At 38.6% G+C, this 16,118-nt stretch overlaps 1 protein-coding gene across 1 annotated transcript; it reads left to right on the top strand.

The window, feature by feature from the left end:
• The first annotated feature begins 1,080 nt into the window (after positions 1 to 1,080).
• On the top strand, positions 1,081 to 15,382 carry LOC103704804 (regulator of nonsense transcripts UPF3-like). Its single transcript, XM_008788250.4, has 12 exons — positions 1,081 to 1,503; positions 3,413 to 3,519; positions 4,032 to 4,127; positions 4,250 to 4,345; positions 4,486 to 4,565; positions 10,302 to 10,388; positions 10,962 to 11,109; positions 12,768 to 12,859; positions 12,950 to 13,667; positions 13,766 to 13,887; positions 13,974 to 14,027; positions 14,560 to 15,382. Exons 1-11 carry the CDS (start codon positions 1,364 to 1,366, stop codon positions 14,010 to 14,012), a joined length of 1,725 nt encoding a protein of 574 aa, XP_008786472.2. The 5' UTR covers positions 1,081 to 1,363; the 3' UTR covers positions 14,013 to 14,027; positions 14,560 to 15,382.
• Positions 15,383 to 16,118: the final 736 nt, after the last annotated feature.

Here is a 16,118-nt window from a genome sequence, read left to right as displayed (position 1 = left end):
AAATGTAGTTACCAAACAGCAAACAGTTTTTCGAACAACTCTACTTCAAACAGCTCTACTTCTAACAACTCTATTTCCAACAGCTCTACTGCCCACAGCTCCCTCAAACAGGGCCTATAACAAGTTCACTAATCCAGAATGAGAGCGCAAATAATAATTAAACATAGCCTAAATTACAACTTTTTTACCAGACCTACATTATTGGATCCTTTGACAAATATTTCAATTCAATTGTTAAATATTTGTATTTTTTATTTCTCATAAATATTATGTATACTCAAATAATTTAATTTAGCTGATTTATAGAATAATATGGTTTAAATTATTGCATCTCTTTGCAACAACGTTCAACACATTGGCTACATGCGACCAACCCAGAAAAAAGGATATGAATGACCAAGTGTGAGTACAACCAACAAAATCAGAAAAAAAGATAATACATGCGGTCTATCCAAGTGAAGCCTCTAGAATGGTGAGCGGCAAAAAATACCACTCAATCAGCCCTATTCGTCTTCTCTGTAAACATGTATGATCCAAAAAAGATCACACTCATATCAAAGCATGCGGATACCATTGAGCAGCGATCTAATTAGTAGATCACTGTAACTGAGGACTAGCTCATAGTCATCGTCCCTGCACGCGCGCGCAGTCTCTCTTTTCATTTACTTGCACGTGCATGGTGAAAGTCTATGCCGAATCTCTCATCACATCCATCATCAATTAGCCGAACGGACGGTCCAGATCTTCCCTCCGCCAAGCAGTAGACAGACTCTCAAATCACATCGCTGTATCTTCGTACGCTGGTGACCTCACGTGCACCTCAGCAAACAGCAGATATATATATATATATATATATATATATATTTCCACGTCACTTGCATGTGGTGTCCCTCCCAACACACGGCAGATCGAGCCATCAGCCAATAAGAAACAACCAAATCTCCGGGCTCCACCACCAAGCCCCAGCGCATGTCATTCTTCCGGAGGTACAGCAGAACGGTATCTTCGGAGCTTCTAACGTGCGCCAAAGAGCGCAGTGCGCACGCCGGCTCCTTTTAGCAATCCCAAAATAAATTTTCTTTACTTAATTTTCCGCCTCGGCCCCTTCCGTCAGTTGGCACAAATTCTTTGCCCCTTCGGTTCTCTCTGACCGGATTTCTGAGCCAGTTCCGCCCGCGGCTTCAGATCGAAACCCTAATTAGTGCAAAAACCCTAACCTTGTCCCACGCGATCGGGATACTACGGGGGAGGAGATGTGATTCGGTGAGGGATTGTCGCGCAATCCGCAGAGGTACCGTGGGTTTTCCCCCTTAATCCGTGCAAGAATTTTCTAGGGTTTCTTCCTCGGCCGGGGATTTCGCACATGAAGGACTCGTTTGATCGGACGAAGGTCGTGCTCCGGCACCTTCCGCCGTCGATCTCTCAGTCGGCGCTGATGGAGCAGATCGACGGGAGGTTTGCCGGCCGCTACGACTGGGCGTGCTTCCGCCCCGGGAAGGCCAGGTTAGGGTTTCGTTGCCTCTTTTTAATCTTTATCCGTTGTCTCGGTTGTTAGTTTGTATTTGATCTTTAGTCGGGCCGAATCCGCGGTGGTCCAAGCATTGAAACATAATTTGAAAAATCAAAATTAGGGTATTTTACTTGTCACTAGATTGTTAACTTGGGACTTGGCTTGTTGATGAATCGAGACTTTTTAAAGATCTTTTTTTGGGTGCCTATATTGGGGTTTGCGGGTGCAAACCGATGGTTGTTTCTGGACACTGTTTCCGGGGATGTATTTTGGGCTCTGAGCGTAAATTTTAGTTTGTAATTATGTAATTAGAGCCTGTCTGGATTTGGGTTTGCACCAAGAACTGAACTTGCTAGTTCGAAGTGTTTTTTTTATAAAAAAAGCTGGTGTCATGTAATTTTTTCCGAACACTAGACTTTGTTGCTTTGAGGTAGTTCGTAGTGGTTTTGGATTGTCTGTCAAGGCTGTGATGCCTGTCATCTGACTTTCAGACGCAGGTTAGCTGTGAGACTACATAGTTTAACAACGAAGGGTTTATGGGCCTCGATAATAGTAGGTTCCCTTAAAGGGAGAACATCACCTGCATGGCGGTATAATCATCTTATTTGTATATATACATCCAGAATTTCTTTTGTTTTTATTGGCAATAAAATGCCGTCCTCATCTCTCTCACATGTTGAAAATTTAGTTAGGAATATTTCAGAGATCCAGCTCCTGGATTTTTTTTCCCCTTTCCACGTGTGGTGGTTGTGATTGATTCAAGGATGCGTTCTTATTCATTGATAAAGTTTTGGATTAAGGTCTGTCTATGCTATTATTTACATGTATTGGTGATGCTACCAGAATTGTTTGAGTTCTTTCTCTGCTTTTGTTTTTCTTCATAATGTTATCCATTGAGAGGTTCAGTATGGGTCTGTTTTATGAAGTAGAGAGTCTATATAGAGGCCTCACTTGTAATTGTCTTTGCCCAAGGTTCTTCTGTTATCGATTGTCAAGTCTTCGTAATATAGATATACCAAGTTATTTTAGTGAGGACAATGAGTTAATGTGACAGCATGATGTCATTGTTCGGGGCACTTATTTTTAATCCTTATCATATTAGCTGAAAAATTCTGTTTACCCACTTCATAAAATACCATAAAACTCGAAGCTGTGCTTTCTTTCTAAATGTTTTCTTTAGTTGTTTTTTTTTTTGTGGAAACAAGCACTTCTCTACACTTGGACGTGTAAGTGCTCCTGCACCTGCTATTGGTTCTGGCATCTAAGATTCCAATATCACCCCCTTTTAATTGTTCACTTAATCTGAACCTTTATAAGAAAACTTTAATTTATGTGTGTGGTCTTTTTCAAGGATCAAAATGATTAATTAGGTTTTTAAGGATATTTTATGATTGGCTCTTAACCTGACATCAACCTTTTGTGAGTATTTTGCTCAAGAATATGTTTTGGTCTCTGTAAAGGGCATCCAGTCTGTTGATTGTAACAGTACAAGCTGTTATCTAGGGTTTAATGTGATAATTTCTTAACATTTTTTGCTTTTCTTTATCGATTGTCGAAGTTCATTTATGTGATCAGTTGGAGCATGTTAATGCAATGAACTGCACTGCGCACAATTACCAGGACTCACAGGATTTATTACTCCTTTTTTTTCTTAGTTAAGATGGTTTCTTTATTTTATGATCACTTCTTCTCTTCAAGAGTTCAATCAGAGGCAAATATCTTTGTTTATGTTTTAAAATTTAGCATCTTAACGGCATTAAAGATAATAAGCAAAGACAATCTCCTGCACAAGCAGAATTAAGTCTATGACTTTTTATATGCTTGTGATGTAACACAAACTATTGAGGCAACTGTAAGTTTATTCTTCATACTAATCGAATGCAGTTTGAATGTTTTCTGCAGTCACAAAAATCAGAGATATTCTCGAGCCTACCTTAATTTTAAGCGACTGGAAGATGTGGTCGAGTTTGCTGAGTTATTTGATGGACACATCTTTGTCAATGAGAAGGGTAAATAAATACAATTTTTTCTTATTTTATTTTAATGGAAGCTTGTAAATTATTGTTATGTTAAGTGGCTAATTGGTTTGTTCATATAGCAGCCTGGCTAATAGAATATTTGATCCACTTTTCTGGCTAAGAGATCAGTTGCAGATAATTACATTCTTATATGTAATGTTTTTGTAGCATGAGTGTGAGTAAATTTACCTCTATTTGATAAGCATATGTGCATACGTGTGTTTATGTGTGTATGTACTTACTAGTATGCATGTTTTATGCACATGCTTTTGTGTGCACGCACATGTGCCTGCATGTTTGATATGTTAATCAAGAGAAGAGTACAGTTGAGTCCTGAGGTCCTAAACAGCCATTTGCTTTTATAGCAGTATTCATATTCTTGGAAAATTCAGATATTTGACTGGCTATGGTTCCTGTGATCCCCGATGTGCCGCTACCTTTCATTTTTCCAGAGGATTAAAAAAAATAATTGATATAGATAGCAATTTCATCACTCTTGGCAGGTGCTCAATTTAAGGCGCTTGTAGAATATGCACCTTCACAACGTGTTCCAAAGCCATGGCCCAAGAAGGATGGCCGTGAAGGGACTATATCCAAGGGTATGCATTTTTCTTTTTGTCTACTTTGATTCTGCATGTACTTGTTTACCTCGACATGCTCTGGCTTATATATGTTATTTTTCTCTGTTTTAATCACAAACGCTTCTTTGATGAATAACTAGATCCCGAATATCTGGAGTTTCTTGAGCTTCTTTCGAAGCCTGAACATCTTCCAAGTGCTGAGATTCAGCTGGAAAGAAAAGAAGCAGAAAGAGCAGGTATGCTCTGATATTTAGATGTGAAAGGACACATTTAGGCTTATCCTGCTAGAATCACTGGATACCATAATCAAGAGTCTGTAATAAGTTAAGAAAACAAGAAGGCATTTGTGCTGACATTTTCACTTCCTGCTCTGTAGGTGCTCCAAAGGAGACACCCATAGTCACACCTTTGATGGATTTTGTTCGACAAAAAAGAGCTGCCAAGAGTGGTATTCAGGTATCTTGTTAATTGTGCAGACTTGCTGTATCTTTTCTTTTGTTGTCAAAGGCACAGTATTGTAGCAAGGTTTTTTCTGCCATAGCTCTCAATTATTGGCCCATATTTGTTGGTTTTTGGTTTTTTGGTAGCTTGCATTTTCATGACATATCCATGTGTTAAAACATGTTGGATGGCTTAGAATTTACCTTCCTACAAGTGAAAGGAAAATCTAGATCTCTGATTTTCTTTATATTGTTCAGGAGAGATCTTTTAGAAGTTCTCACTTGGATTGATGAGTTTCATGAACAGTTTAAAATTACATGATGATTTTCCGACTAAAATGTTTCATGGGCGGTATTCTTTGTTATAATCTTTTTGTTGTATTAAGGATTATTTCCGAAAAATGTTTTCATACAGATATATGATGTGTAAGGAGGATGTGGATGGCCCAGACTTGGGATCCATCTAGGAAAGGTGCAGCCTTTACAGTAGGAAAAGACTGTCATGGGAGGTGAGCTTGTGTCAGTATATTGGAAGGTGTAATGAAACTTCTAACTAGGAAAAAAACAAGTCCTTACATGTTTGTTCTGTATACAAGTCTGAGCTCTAAGTCTAGCTGGTAGGCTGTTTTTGTAAATTTGGGAACTATGGAGGATGAAATTTGAGAAAATCTTCTATAGGTATCACCTTGTAGGAGAGCAGAAGTGTGGATTTTTTTTAAAGTGGGTTATTAAATTTAATATTTATACTGTGATCACTCTAGCATCTATCTTAAATTCGAACACTGGATTTTGGATTGAAAGTCTCTTTAACTTTATCCATGATGGCATTTTTCTTTTTCATAAACATGAAAACTACATTTAAGGTTGGGAACATTAGGACTTGATTATTAATAAGACTTAACTAATAGTGGTCAAAATAGACAGTTTATTAGGAGGAACATCAATTTGCTTCTGGACTTGAAATTTCTTAAAATGAATGTATATTAAGTGTTCTGGATGCCAATTTTGGTAAGCTAGTGAGTAAAATAAGGAAAGCGAAAATATATAAAGTTATAATGGTTTTTATGTTGGTATGTAACTTCTGTTAAAGAAGTTATAACGGAGATACTATAAGAAATGAAAAATACATGAAGTGTGGATGATGTTGGAACCACTTGAATTAATGATCTTAAAATGCAACAATGATGTGGAAGAGACCCTTTGATAAATGGAAGGTTTATTGCTGTATCAAGATAGGTTACTAACCAAGTTACCGGCCAAAAAGAAAAGCAAGAAATGTAAAAAAAAAACAGCTAAGTCAGCACCAAGAAAGATATTAAGGATTGTCAGAGCAAGAGAACAACTCATTAGTAAACTTTACAATTTGAAGAATATTGAGAAGCACAACTATTTGCAGTGCTTACTCAGAGAATGCAGGTGAGATGAGTAAAAAGTTTAAAGAGGATACCATCTGGAATTAGTCTGAGAAGAAGCTATGTGGTGAATATAGTCACCCTTTAAGTGGATGATAGGGCTATGAGGTTTTTCTGGAGTCAGCTAGTGCTCGGCATTCTAACCGTTCATAAGAATTGTGCAGCGAACAATTGAAAACTATCTCATGTTAATCTTGGAGATTGACTGTCTTAAATGAAAACTCAGACTTAAAGTGGATGAAAGGAGATGCTAAATATAAATTTACGACTGTGCTGGCAAATGCTAGGTACTCTGAAAATTGGATGGTGCATCAAATGTTTGAAGTAGAAGATTAGAGGTCAAAGATGGAACTGCAGATAATCAAGGACCGTTTTGCCCAACAGTAAGTTTTGCAACCAATATGACTTTGCATAGATGTATATTGAATTGGAAGAATTTCTTAGGACATAGCTTGGAAGATAGTGGAGGAGAGACAGATAGTTCATCTACTGAGTTGGTCTTCCCTTTTTGTTCTTTCATGGCTGGTAGGAGGTGAATGATGTGTTCGAAGTAGGAAGCGAATACTGTGACCGATGCTTTTCCATAATTCAAACATAACATGGTTATTGAGGATTTCATAGCCTCCTTGTCTTCAAATATTAGGAGATGAATGCGGAGGAGGGGAATCATTTTCACTATATCTTCTTGTTAAATTCTTTAAGCTTCAATATGAGCATTGGCGGACTGGTCATAATTTTTTTTTAGAGATTATGTTGGCTGGGTAATTTCTCTCCAACAAATTGACCCCCTGACAGCACCTAGATAAAGTGCTGCTGAGGGCTGGACTATGGGATTGACCTTTTAAAGCAATTAGGTGTAGTTGAGCTTGCACTTGTTTTCAGTCTACCCTTATGGCTTGGTGAGGCTTAGAGCCAATTTTTGCTAGTGCTGCTATTCTACTTGCCGACCTATGTAAAGTTGAGAATATAACTATCATATACTTTTTATTGGCTTAGGAGTTGACTGTGAGAAAACAAAGAGACATTGCTAGGATTTGATGGTGGAAATGTTTGAAACGTGTGCTTTGTTTGGATTAAAAATCATTTTGCAGACTATGTAGTATGGGCCGTGACAACAAATTGTCATGTCTGTCCGGTAGCCAAGAGATGCTTTAATTATTTAGGCTACAATTATACCAAAGTAGCTGAATTGTTAGATTGAAGTTTTGAAGTGAAAAAGTTATACAGTTTGTAACTTGGGGAAAAAGAAGGCAGCTTACAGACGAGAAGTTTAGATGTCCTTAGTCATTGGCAAGTTGGGGTTATATTGAAGAGGAACCTTGTATATACTTGGGAGGGAAAGAAAATTTTTAGGAGATGGGTGATTTGGGTTCTAGAATGATTTGTTACTTGTTTGTTGTGTTTGATGACATCTGCTACATATGATCCGAAAAATATGGTCCGATATTGGCATTGTTCATGCTTTCACTCAGGAAACACTTTTTTCGCCCAACAAAAGTATAAACTTTTGAGCTGATAAGCTAGAACTAGCAAAAGCACTTCCATCATGCGAGATGCTCTTCGTTTGTTTGTGTACATACTAGGCTCTGGTTAACTAGATATGATACCAGATCCTGTCAGGTGAAGTCTGAAGACAGGTTTCCAAAAGTGAAGATCCGGACTGCTAAATTGCCTACAAATAAAAAATCATGCATTTTGGAGACCCCTTGGCTATGCATCAAGTGGTCAAATTGGACAGTTTACATAACACGATGCAAGGCCCATTAGCGACCACTTGATGTGGAGGCAGGGGGTCCCCAAGATGCATGATTTTTGGTGGGTAGGCAAGTTGGAGGTAGTAGATGACATTCGCTAGCTCAGATCTTTGTTTTCAATCCATCTTTCGATTTCACTTGATCTGGTTTCAGATATGGTCGACCAGAGCCTCATCTACTTCTGTCTGTCTATCTATCTGTCTGCCAGTCTGTCCATATAGAATAAATAGTAATCCCCTTCATGTATATGTTTTCAACTTGAAATGATCATACACTAAATACTATGCATTGCATGCAGTGGTTGTCAAACATGATTATATCTATAATTAACAAGATATCTTCGTGCTATTTTGATTGGCTATATTTATCCTTCAATGTTGGCTCCGCTGGATATTTTCATTTTGTGCTTGCTATATTGTGTGGTTGGTGGATTCAGGGGAGTGTTTGTGTGCTGCCACTATTTTCATGAACATAGTGAGGTGGTAAGTTTTTTTTGTTTTGTTTTTTTTGTGGGTGTAAGTAATTTTGATTGGTTATGTCTTCATCTATCCAGTCTGAGTTCTCATCATTTTGTTTTTTTATTTTTTGAGCTTTTACGAGCCTACAACACCTTTTCTCAGTGTTGAATTCTAGAAACCTTTTAAGCAGAACTGGAAAAGATAAACTGATGTTTTTGATCACTTCTCCAATATGATCTGTCATGCTGCTTATGTATTCATTGCACTTTTTTAACATATTTAAAGGTCTATCTATGGTTTCTATTCTACCATAGAATGGTAAATTCATATATTCTTAGTGTTGCTTTAACTGTCGCTCTGGCTGAAGGAGTTATGAGACTTCCAGACATATATCTCCCCTCCCTAAAATCAATTACAGAAGTATGTGTTTGCTGTAAATTAAAAATAGGATGATAGTAATGAAGTTGGAATTTCGACTTCTGTTGATCTGGAAAGATTCCAATCAATCTAAATCTTTAGATGCAAATTCTGAGGACTGAAACTACAATGAAATTTTAGTTAAATTGTGAATGTACAGAATATGATGCATATTAGATAAATTGATATCAGCAGATCTGTAACTGTTATAAGATTTAGTCTTTTTCCCTCTTTAAAACAAAAGGAGTGTGTTGCCTGTCTGTTAAGGTGTGTTGATGGAATATGCAACAGATTATCTGATAAAAAGTTTGAGAATAACCGGAAAGGATTTTATTATTATCTGCGGAATTCTTTGATTACTTAACATATTTATTATTATGTTTCCAGCCTGTTTGGCAGCACTTTTATTTTTTATTTTTAAAAATAAAATTACAGAAATCGAGACAAAATATTTGGTACTACTGTTTTATTATCTATTTTAAAAAGTCAATTTGATTATTTCTAAAAAAAAATGAAAGTAAGAAATCCTTGCTTTCAATATTTTCAAAAATAAGAAATTCATGTTTTTACCACCACCATCAACAATGCCTTCACCACAACCGCCATCACCGCTACTGCCGCCACTGTTATCATTGCATTGCCACCTTTGCTGTCACCATCGTTGTTATCGCTGCCTTCACCTCACCATTGTTGTTCTCATTGCGAACTCCACCACATTGCTAGTGCCTCCACCGTCGCTACAATTACCATCACTATTACTATCATTATCGCCTCCACCACATCGCCGCCATAGCCATTGCTTCTGTCATGATGTTGGTAACCTCACCACCATCATGGTTGCTGCCACCACCACCACCGCCACTATCACTTTGCCTCCACTACACTACCGCTGCCATCATCTTGATCGTAGTCACCTCCACTATACCACCATCACACTGGCCATTACTGGCCACCATGGCAATCACCATCGATGTATTTATTTTGAAACACAATTGACTATACCAAACATGTTTATATATTTTTTAAAATCAGAAAAGAAATGAACATTTTTTCTCTTTTTTTTTTTAAAAAAAGAAAAAATGAAAGTGATGGAAATGGCACCTTTATACATTTATTTCTGTTATTCATGTTGCCTCACGTAAGTGTTATTTTTGATATTCTGTTTGCTAGCTATAATTTCTGAATGGCTCTTGAGACTTTCAGGATGATTCAGCCCATTCAATACTTTATGATGGATTCTCCCCTAATTGGTACATACAATTGTACAAAAATGTCCAAACAAAAAGTAGATATTTGGCATGCATACCATTTGAATTTCTAAACTTTAACCACTTTTGATTTAAAGAAAATTTGAATTTATATGGACATTATTTTTGTCACTTTTATTTCATTTATCCAGGCAGGACAATTTCTGTAAGAATACAGCTGTAGAGCTCATTTTTTTTAGGTCCTCCAGTTTTCTTATGTTTCAGTCCTTTCTTGTGTCTAATAATTTATATTTTATGAAACTTTTCTTGGTTTCATTTTAAGCCATGCTGTTCTCCATGATTAGTCCACAGTAGTGACTTTAATGCATATAATAATTTTTGTTAAGTAGTTTTGCTGTCTTTCTTTTCTTGTTTATCCTTTTTTAAAAAAAAATAAAATTTGAGTGCGCACTGTGTTTATATCTCTAGATTATTGGCCATATTCTAACTATCATATTCTGCAGAGATTGCCTGGTAATGGAAAACTTAGCAAAAGAGCTGGGGGAGTTTCTAAACGAGGTTCTGACAAGCGAAGATTGTCCACTTCAATGGTATGCTATTTATTAGTTTAGGTTTTCCTTTTTGGATATTTTCTTTTCTGTGTGTGTATGCATGCTTGAGTTTGTGTGAGTTCACATGCATGTGACTGTTTAGAGGGGTGTGTGTGTGCATTGGGTGGGGGGTGGGTGGGATGGCGTGGTGTTGGCATGTTATCGTGTTTATGCGTGGGTGAGTGGATGGGGGTGGGTGTGGATGTTGTTGGGGTGGGTTGGGGGGGGGAGGTATTGGTGTGTGTTGGTGGTTGGGGTTCATTTGTCGGGGGCAGGTATAGGAAAGGGTGGGTGGGGGTGTTTAGCAGTTATTAAATTAAATCCATGGCATCCTGATCTATTTCTGCGAATTCCCAGTATCTATAGCGAGTTAATACAAATAATATTAGTGCCACTGCTTGAGCTGTAAATTTCATGATTTAAGATATTTAAGCATTAGTCTCTCTGTTCCTTTTCTTTGAGGGGCCTTGTTGTTTCATCCTGAACCATTGGTTCCTGACTTCCCTGTGTGCTATGTCATAACAGGTAGTAATCCTCATAGCATGTTGACATCACCTGCTTTTCTATCTGCAGTATGTACTGAGGGATAATACCAAGAATGGGGGTGCCAAAGACAAACCAACATACATTTTAGTGTCAAGGAGAGAAGACCAGCAACTTCCAGATAAACCTATTTCTGTAGCTTCTTCAAGTGGTACAGAAGCATTAGAAGATGAATTTGGTATGCTTTATTTAAATTTCATTACTTGAAGATATCCTGTTACATTTCAGTATGATATTTCAAATGCTATATAATAGGGTAAGCATCAATGTGCATCAGTCCCACTTCAAAAGAGGCAGAGGCTGTGCTCGAAAGAAGAAAAGAAGGCCGAGGGATGCAGTCTTGCGAACTTAGCAGCGAGAGCAGACCACCAAACTGAGGGGACATGCTTTGGTGAACCTTGCAGAGAGAGAACCATCAAATTGGAAGAGGGAGAGGGTGATAGGGAACACCTTGCCCTCGTTTGTGCCACTTGGGAGAGATTGATGGTCCTTAAGAGCCCACCTTGCGAGGGGATTGGGAGTGGGGAAGGGCCTTGCTGCCATGAGCAAGGGTAACCTTGCGGAGGAAGAGCGGTGGAGGACTTGTTTCCTTCACAAATTGGAGACGTAGCTGGTGTTTCCATGGGACGAGGGAGCCCCGGGTGTGATGGACCAAGGGCTTCATGTCCCGTCCCAGTCGCAAGTCCCGTTTTCTCATAGGAATGGGGTGGGATGGCTGGGACACATTTCATCCTGCTGATTCTTGAACCCTTGGTCACCACATCTACTAAATCATGTGGCCCATTTAATAGACCTTTATAAACTCTTCTTGAGATACGATGTGGAGGTTAAAAGGCTTTCTAGTAGTGGTCCTGGGATGCAACACATCAACTAAAAGATAGCATTGCGTGGAAAGAAAATTGCAGGCGTAATGCTGTTGTCACTTATTAAATCCACTTCAGAATTAATAAGAGATGTGAGCCTAAGAAGCAGGGCTGTTTTTTTGATGAAAGAAGCAGGGTCATTAATGGGTTAAAATACAAATGAGTTGTTTATGTTGATATTGGTATCCACTTCCGGTGGATACAAACACAAGTATGAATATGGATATAAATCAATGATAAAACTTGTGTTTGTGTCTAAATAGATTTGGAGACAACAATGAATCCGAGTGGTTATTATCTGATCCATTTTCGCCTCTGCCTGTCTAGGTATTTGTCGTAGTTCATATTTTTCTACTACTCCTGTAATCTGTTGACAGTCACATTTAAATTCACATATTCCAATCCTTGTTTCCTTTTTTGGTTCAAAAGAAATTAACCACAATGGGTAACTTCTCACTATGAAGCTGAGTAGTCTAGCTGCCGTCTTTCTGGGAGCTATCTTCCATATCTTGGTTCTGTGATTATAGATGTCCACAAAACCTGTAACGGCAAAAACTTGTTTCTTTGAGGGATTAGATAGATCAATTGTCATGAAATTACATACTCACGGACAAAAAGAAAGTTGATGGAACATGAGAAAGTTGACTTCATGTTTTTGTGCATGGTGCACCTTTGTTGTTGTTTTGGTCTTTTCTTGCTATGTTTAATTTTCAAAATGTTTTTATGTATCCTTACTCTGTTTGTGGGTGTATGTGTATTTCACTGCTCTATCGGTTGTTATGGTCCTATGATGTGGTTATCTGAATACAATGACCCTATGTGAAATATATTTCTGGGGTTCTATCCAAGGAACATGCTCTCATCAACGACTTATCAATTCTGTTTTGTGCATTATGTAGATCACTAGATCTAGTGTGCTTGTATTTTATGTATTAGCATGTTCTGATTTGCAGCTGTTTGCTTTGTTTTCTAGTGTCTGGCTCAAGTGGATCAACCTCTTTTCCTGTTGAAGCTGGGAAGAGCAAAATTATGCTTTTGAAAGGGAAGGGGAGAGAAGGTTCTCATGTAAGCAACTGATTGCATTGTATGAAAACTGTCTTGTTTCTCTCTTTAAATCTTTTGTCGCCACTTCCTTGATTTTACCTCTTTGAACAGGCATCTGGTGGCTTAGTGCAGCAGCAGAATTTAACATCACTAAGAAGCTCACCTACCTCGACTTCTAAACAGAGCCGGAGACTCGAGTCTAGTGGGAGAATAATTAGAGGCATACTTTCTAAGGAAGCACGTCAGACTCAGTCATATACTGTTTCTTCCCAGCCTGAGCAGCAGATGCAGACAGCCAACGTGGAGAAGGACAAGCGCCCCCCTCGCCCCCCCAGTGCACGCTCAATTTCGAGAGATCATGTTTCTAGTAGTTCTCCACTTCCATCTGTCTCTGACGGTGATGATAAAAGATATATAGACGATAAGGTTGCTGCAGGCTACAAGCATGGTTCTGTATCCATTAGTGACAAGCATGATAGGCGTACTAGGAATAAAGATAGACCTGATCGTGGTGTCTGGGCCCCTCTTCGTCGCTCGGACAGATCTCAATCAAATGATGGAACTCATTCTTCATCTCCTGAACCTGCGTTAATTTTGGCGGATTCTTTAGAAGATGTCTCTATTTCTCAACAAGCAGCTGGTATCAGACTAGCAGATGATGGAGTAGTGGTTCAGAATGCTCATGTAGGACGTGGCAGCAGTTCACTGGCTGATCATGGCATGCAACTGGGTCAAGGGGAGAGAAAATCTGATTCACTTAGTGCAAGCAGAACTGAAGAAATGAAAAGTCATGGAGGTGGACGAGTCAGTCTTTTTGTAGTAGAAAATGGTAAGGCCCTGTCACTTCATTGTAAAATATTTCTGATGGCCCCCCTCTTCTGCACTTTGTTGGTCAGGATGTTTGATGATTGCTTGATAAATATCTAGGTTCACATAGGCATGCTGGTCGCCGAGGACCTGTGCGTGGTTCAAAGGATGCGGAGAGCTCTTCGAGTATATCTGAGGGGAAACATTCCAAGAGGGGTTCTTCTGGCTTTGGTTCCCATGAGGTCAGCCAGGATTATGATATTGTAAGTTGTAGACATAGATTATTTTTTATCATTGATATGTAATTGATATACTGCTCCATGTGCAGAGACAAGTATGGGTTCAGAAGTCGGGTTCAGCTTCATAAATTTTCTATTGAATTGTAAGTACTTTTCATTCTTAATTTCTCCATTACTGATTTTTAAATTATTTTCCAAACATAAACTCTATAGTCTGAAAGATACTTGTGTGGGGAAGGGTAGTAACTATGAGCTGATGCTCTCATCATTCCAAAACAAAGTTGCATGCTATTCCTATATTATATAGATGGGCATGCTCCGATGTATAATTTGTTTCTGATATCCTCTTATGCAAACTGCAACCACCACTTACCTAGCTGATTGATCCACTATTATGTGAACTTGATGTACTTGTGAAGCTGCCAGAATTTATTTGTCCACCTAGTTTACAATTCTGTCATTGAAGTGTTTCTTTTTTATCAGCAGCCAAAAATTTCTTGGAGGTTGTTTTGGGTGGATTGTATAAAACATTGAGGTTGTATGCGCTTTTTTCATTTCATTTTATTGTTTGTTACGAACCTTTTGGTTCCCAAGCTAGTTCTTCTGTGGTTGTTTTGTGCAGTGCTATTTTATTTAGTCAAATGACTGAAGTTGTCTCTCTCTACATAACTACAGATATACACTGGTGCAACTTGTATCAAACTGTGGAAGCATTTTGGTTTCGCTACTGAGTCTTCTCCATCCATTTTGGATCACGCAAGGTACCATAACCTGTTTGGTACGTGCTGTTGGAGTGTGCCATTGCCAAATTGTTCCCATTACAAATTGCAGATCCAGTCACGTCAAGAGCAGCATGATTGTTTATTGCTAGTGAATTATGCTCTACTTGGAGGGAAATCTGGGTTAATTAGGTGGAATTTTAAAGTTATCCCCGTAGATAGTAGTTATATGACAGTGCCTGTGATTATCTGTTTGAAGTTGGAGTACCTCATTCTATCCGCAAGCAATGAAGGAATCTTCGTGGGCTAGATATTTTGGCACGGGTCGTGAAACAAGTCTAGCCTCAGAGTCGTCAAACAGAATTCTTCTCAAGCATCTTTGGCCGAGGAACCAGGAGGCTGTGTTGCGTGAAGGTGCTTGGCGGAGATGTAAATATATTTGGAGAAGGGTTGAATGCAGCTTTTACCACTGTCTGCTTTGGGTGTGAAAACAATATATGAAATCATATAGCCGTGGAATTTGGTCAAGCAAATAAAAGTTGGTTTTGTAATAGTTGGAAATTCAGTGTCATCCACTGAAGCATTGGGCAAACCAGCTGGCTGGAGAGGAGAGCTGGGAATGTAGCTAAAGGAATGGATTGGGTTATCGGCCAAGTCCTCTATTGTGTGAATGCTTTGAATATTGTTTGTTATATATATGACCCAGATGCAGGTGTTCTCTTGTGCCTTTTTCCTGTCTGTGATTCCTACCATAATAGATGTGTTTGCTTGAGTATTCATTGCTGCTGGTCGTGCTGTGTGCGCAAGTGTGGAATGGAATAAAAGTTCTATCGCAGATATTATATAATAGATCATATGGTTACCTCATTGTCTTTTCAAATCTTGAAGCATAGTTATAGTTAATAGAGAAGAGAGGGAGTTTAACTAGTTTTCGAGAGGGATTTCTCGTCATTTGACTGCAGTCCCCCTTTTCTCCTAAGTCCTCCCATAGGCAGCGGCACCATTTGAGGCAAAATAGGATGTGTGTGACAGTCTGTATGGGCGTGTTTCATATTGGCTGTGCATTGGGGGGAGATTGTTCGAGCAATATTTTGTTGGCTAGTTTTTTTAGGTGAGATTATAGATAGTATTAAGCTTTATCTTATCCTGTGGAGACCTTAGGCATATGGGATCAAGGAATTCAGCAGTGGACCTCGTGATCAATTTTCTTCATTACTTGTGCTTAACGACTTGTAAAGATAATGTAATATACAATATCCGCCTATAGCAATGGTTGCACCCATTTCTAGTTATCATTTCTCTTCCAATGTTTATTTATCTCGGCCGTTCAATTATGGCGAGCTTTGGATTTACCTTAAAATTGCGGCTTCTCCAAGAGGTTCGGGCAGAAAAAGTGGTTTAGACTTCTAAAAAAAAAAAAAATTAACCGATCTTATATAATAAATTAGAAAGTTCTGGTTGCTGAGTAGATCTTGCGCATCTCAGGTTTGTTTCGCCGTCCCAAGGCAATATCTC

The sequence above is a fragment of the Phoenix dactylifera genome, chromosome 14 (assembly GCF_009389715.1).
Source record: "Phoenix dactylifera cultivar Barhee BC4 chromosome 14, palm_55x_up_171113_PBpolish2nd_filt_p, whole genome shotgun sequence".
NCBI lineage: Eukaryota > Viridiplantae > Streptophyta > Magnoliopsida > Arecales > Arecaceae > Phoenix > Phoenix dactylifera.
This window is presented reverse-complemented; position numbering and strand designations above follow the sequence as displayed.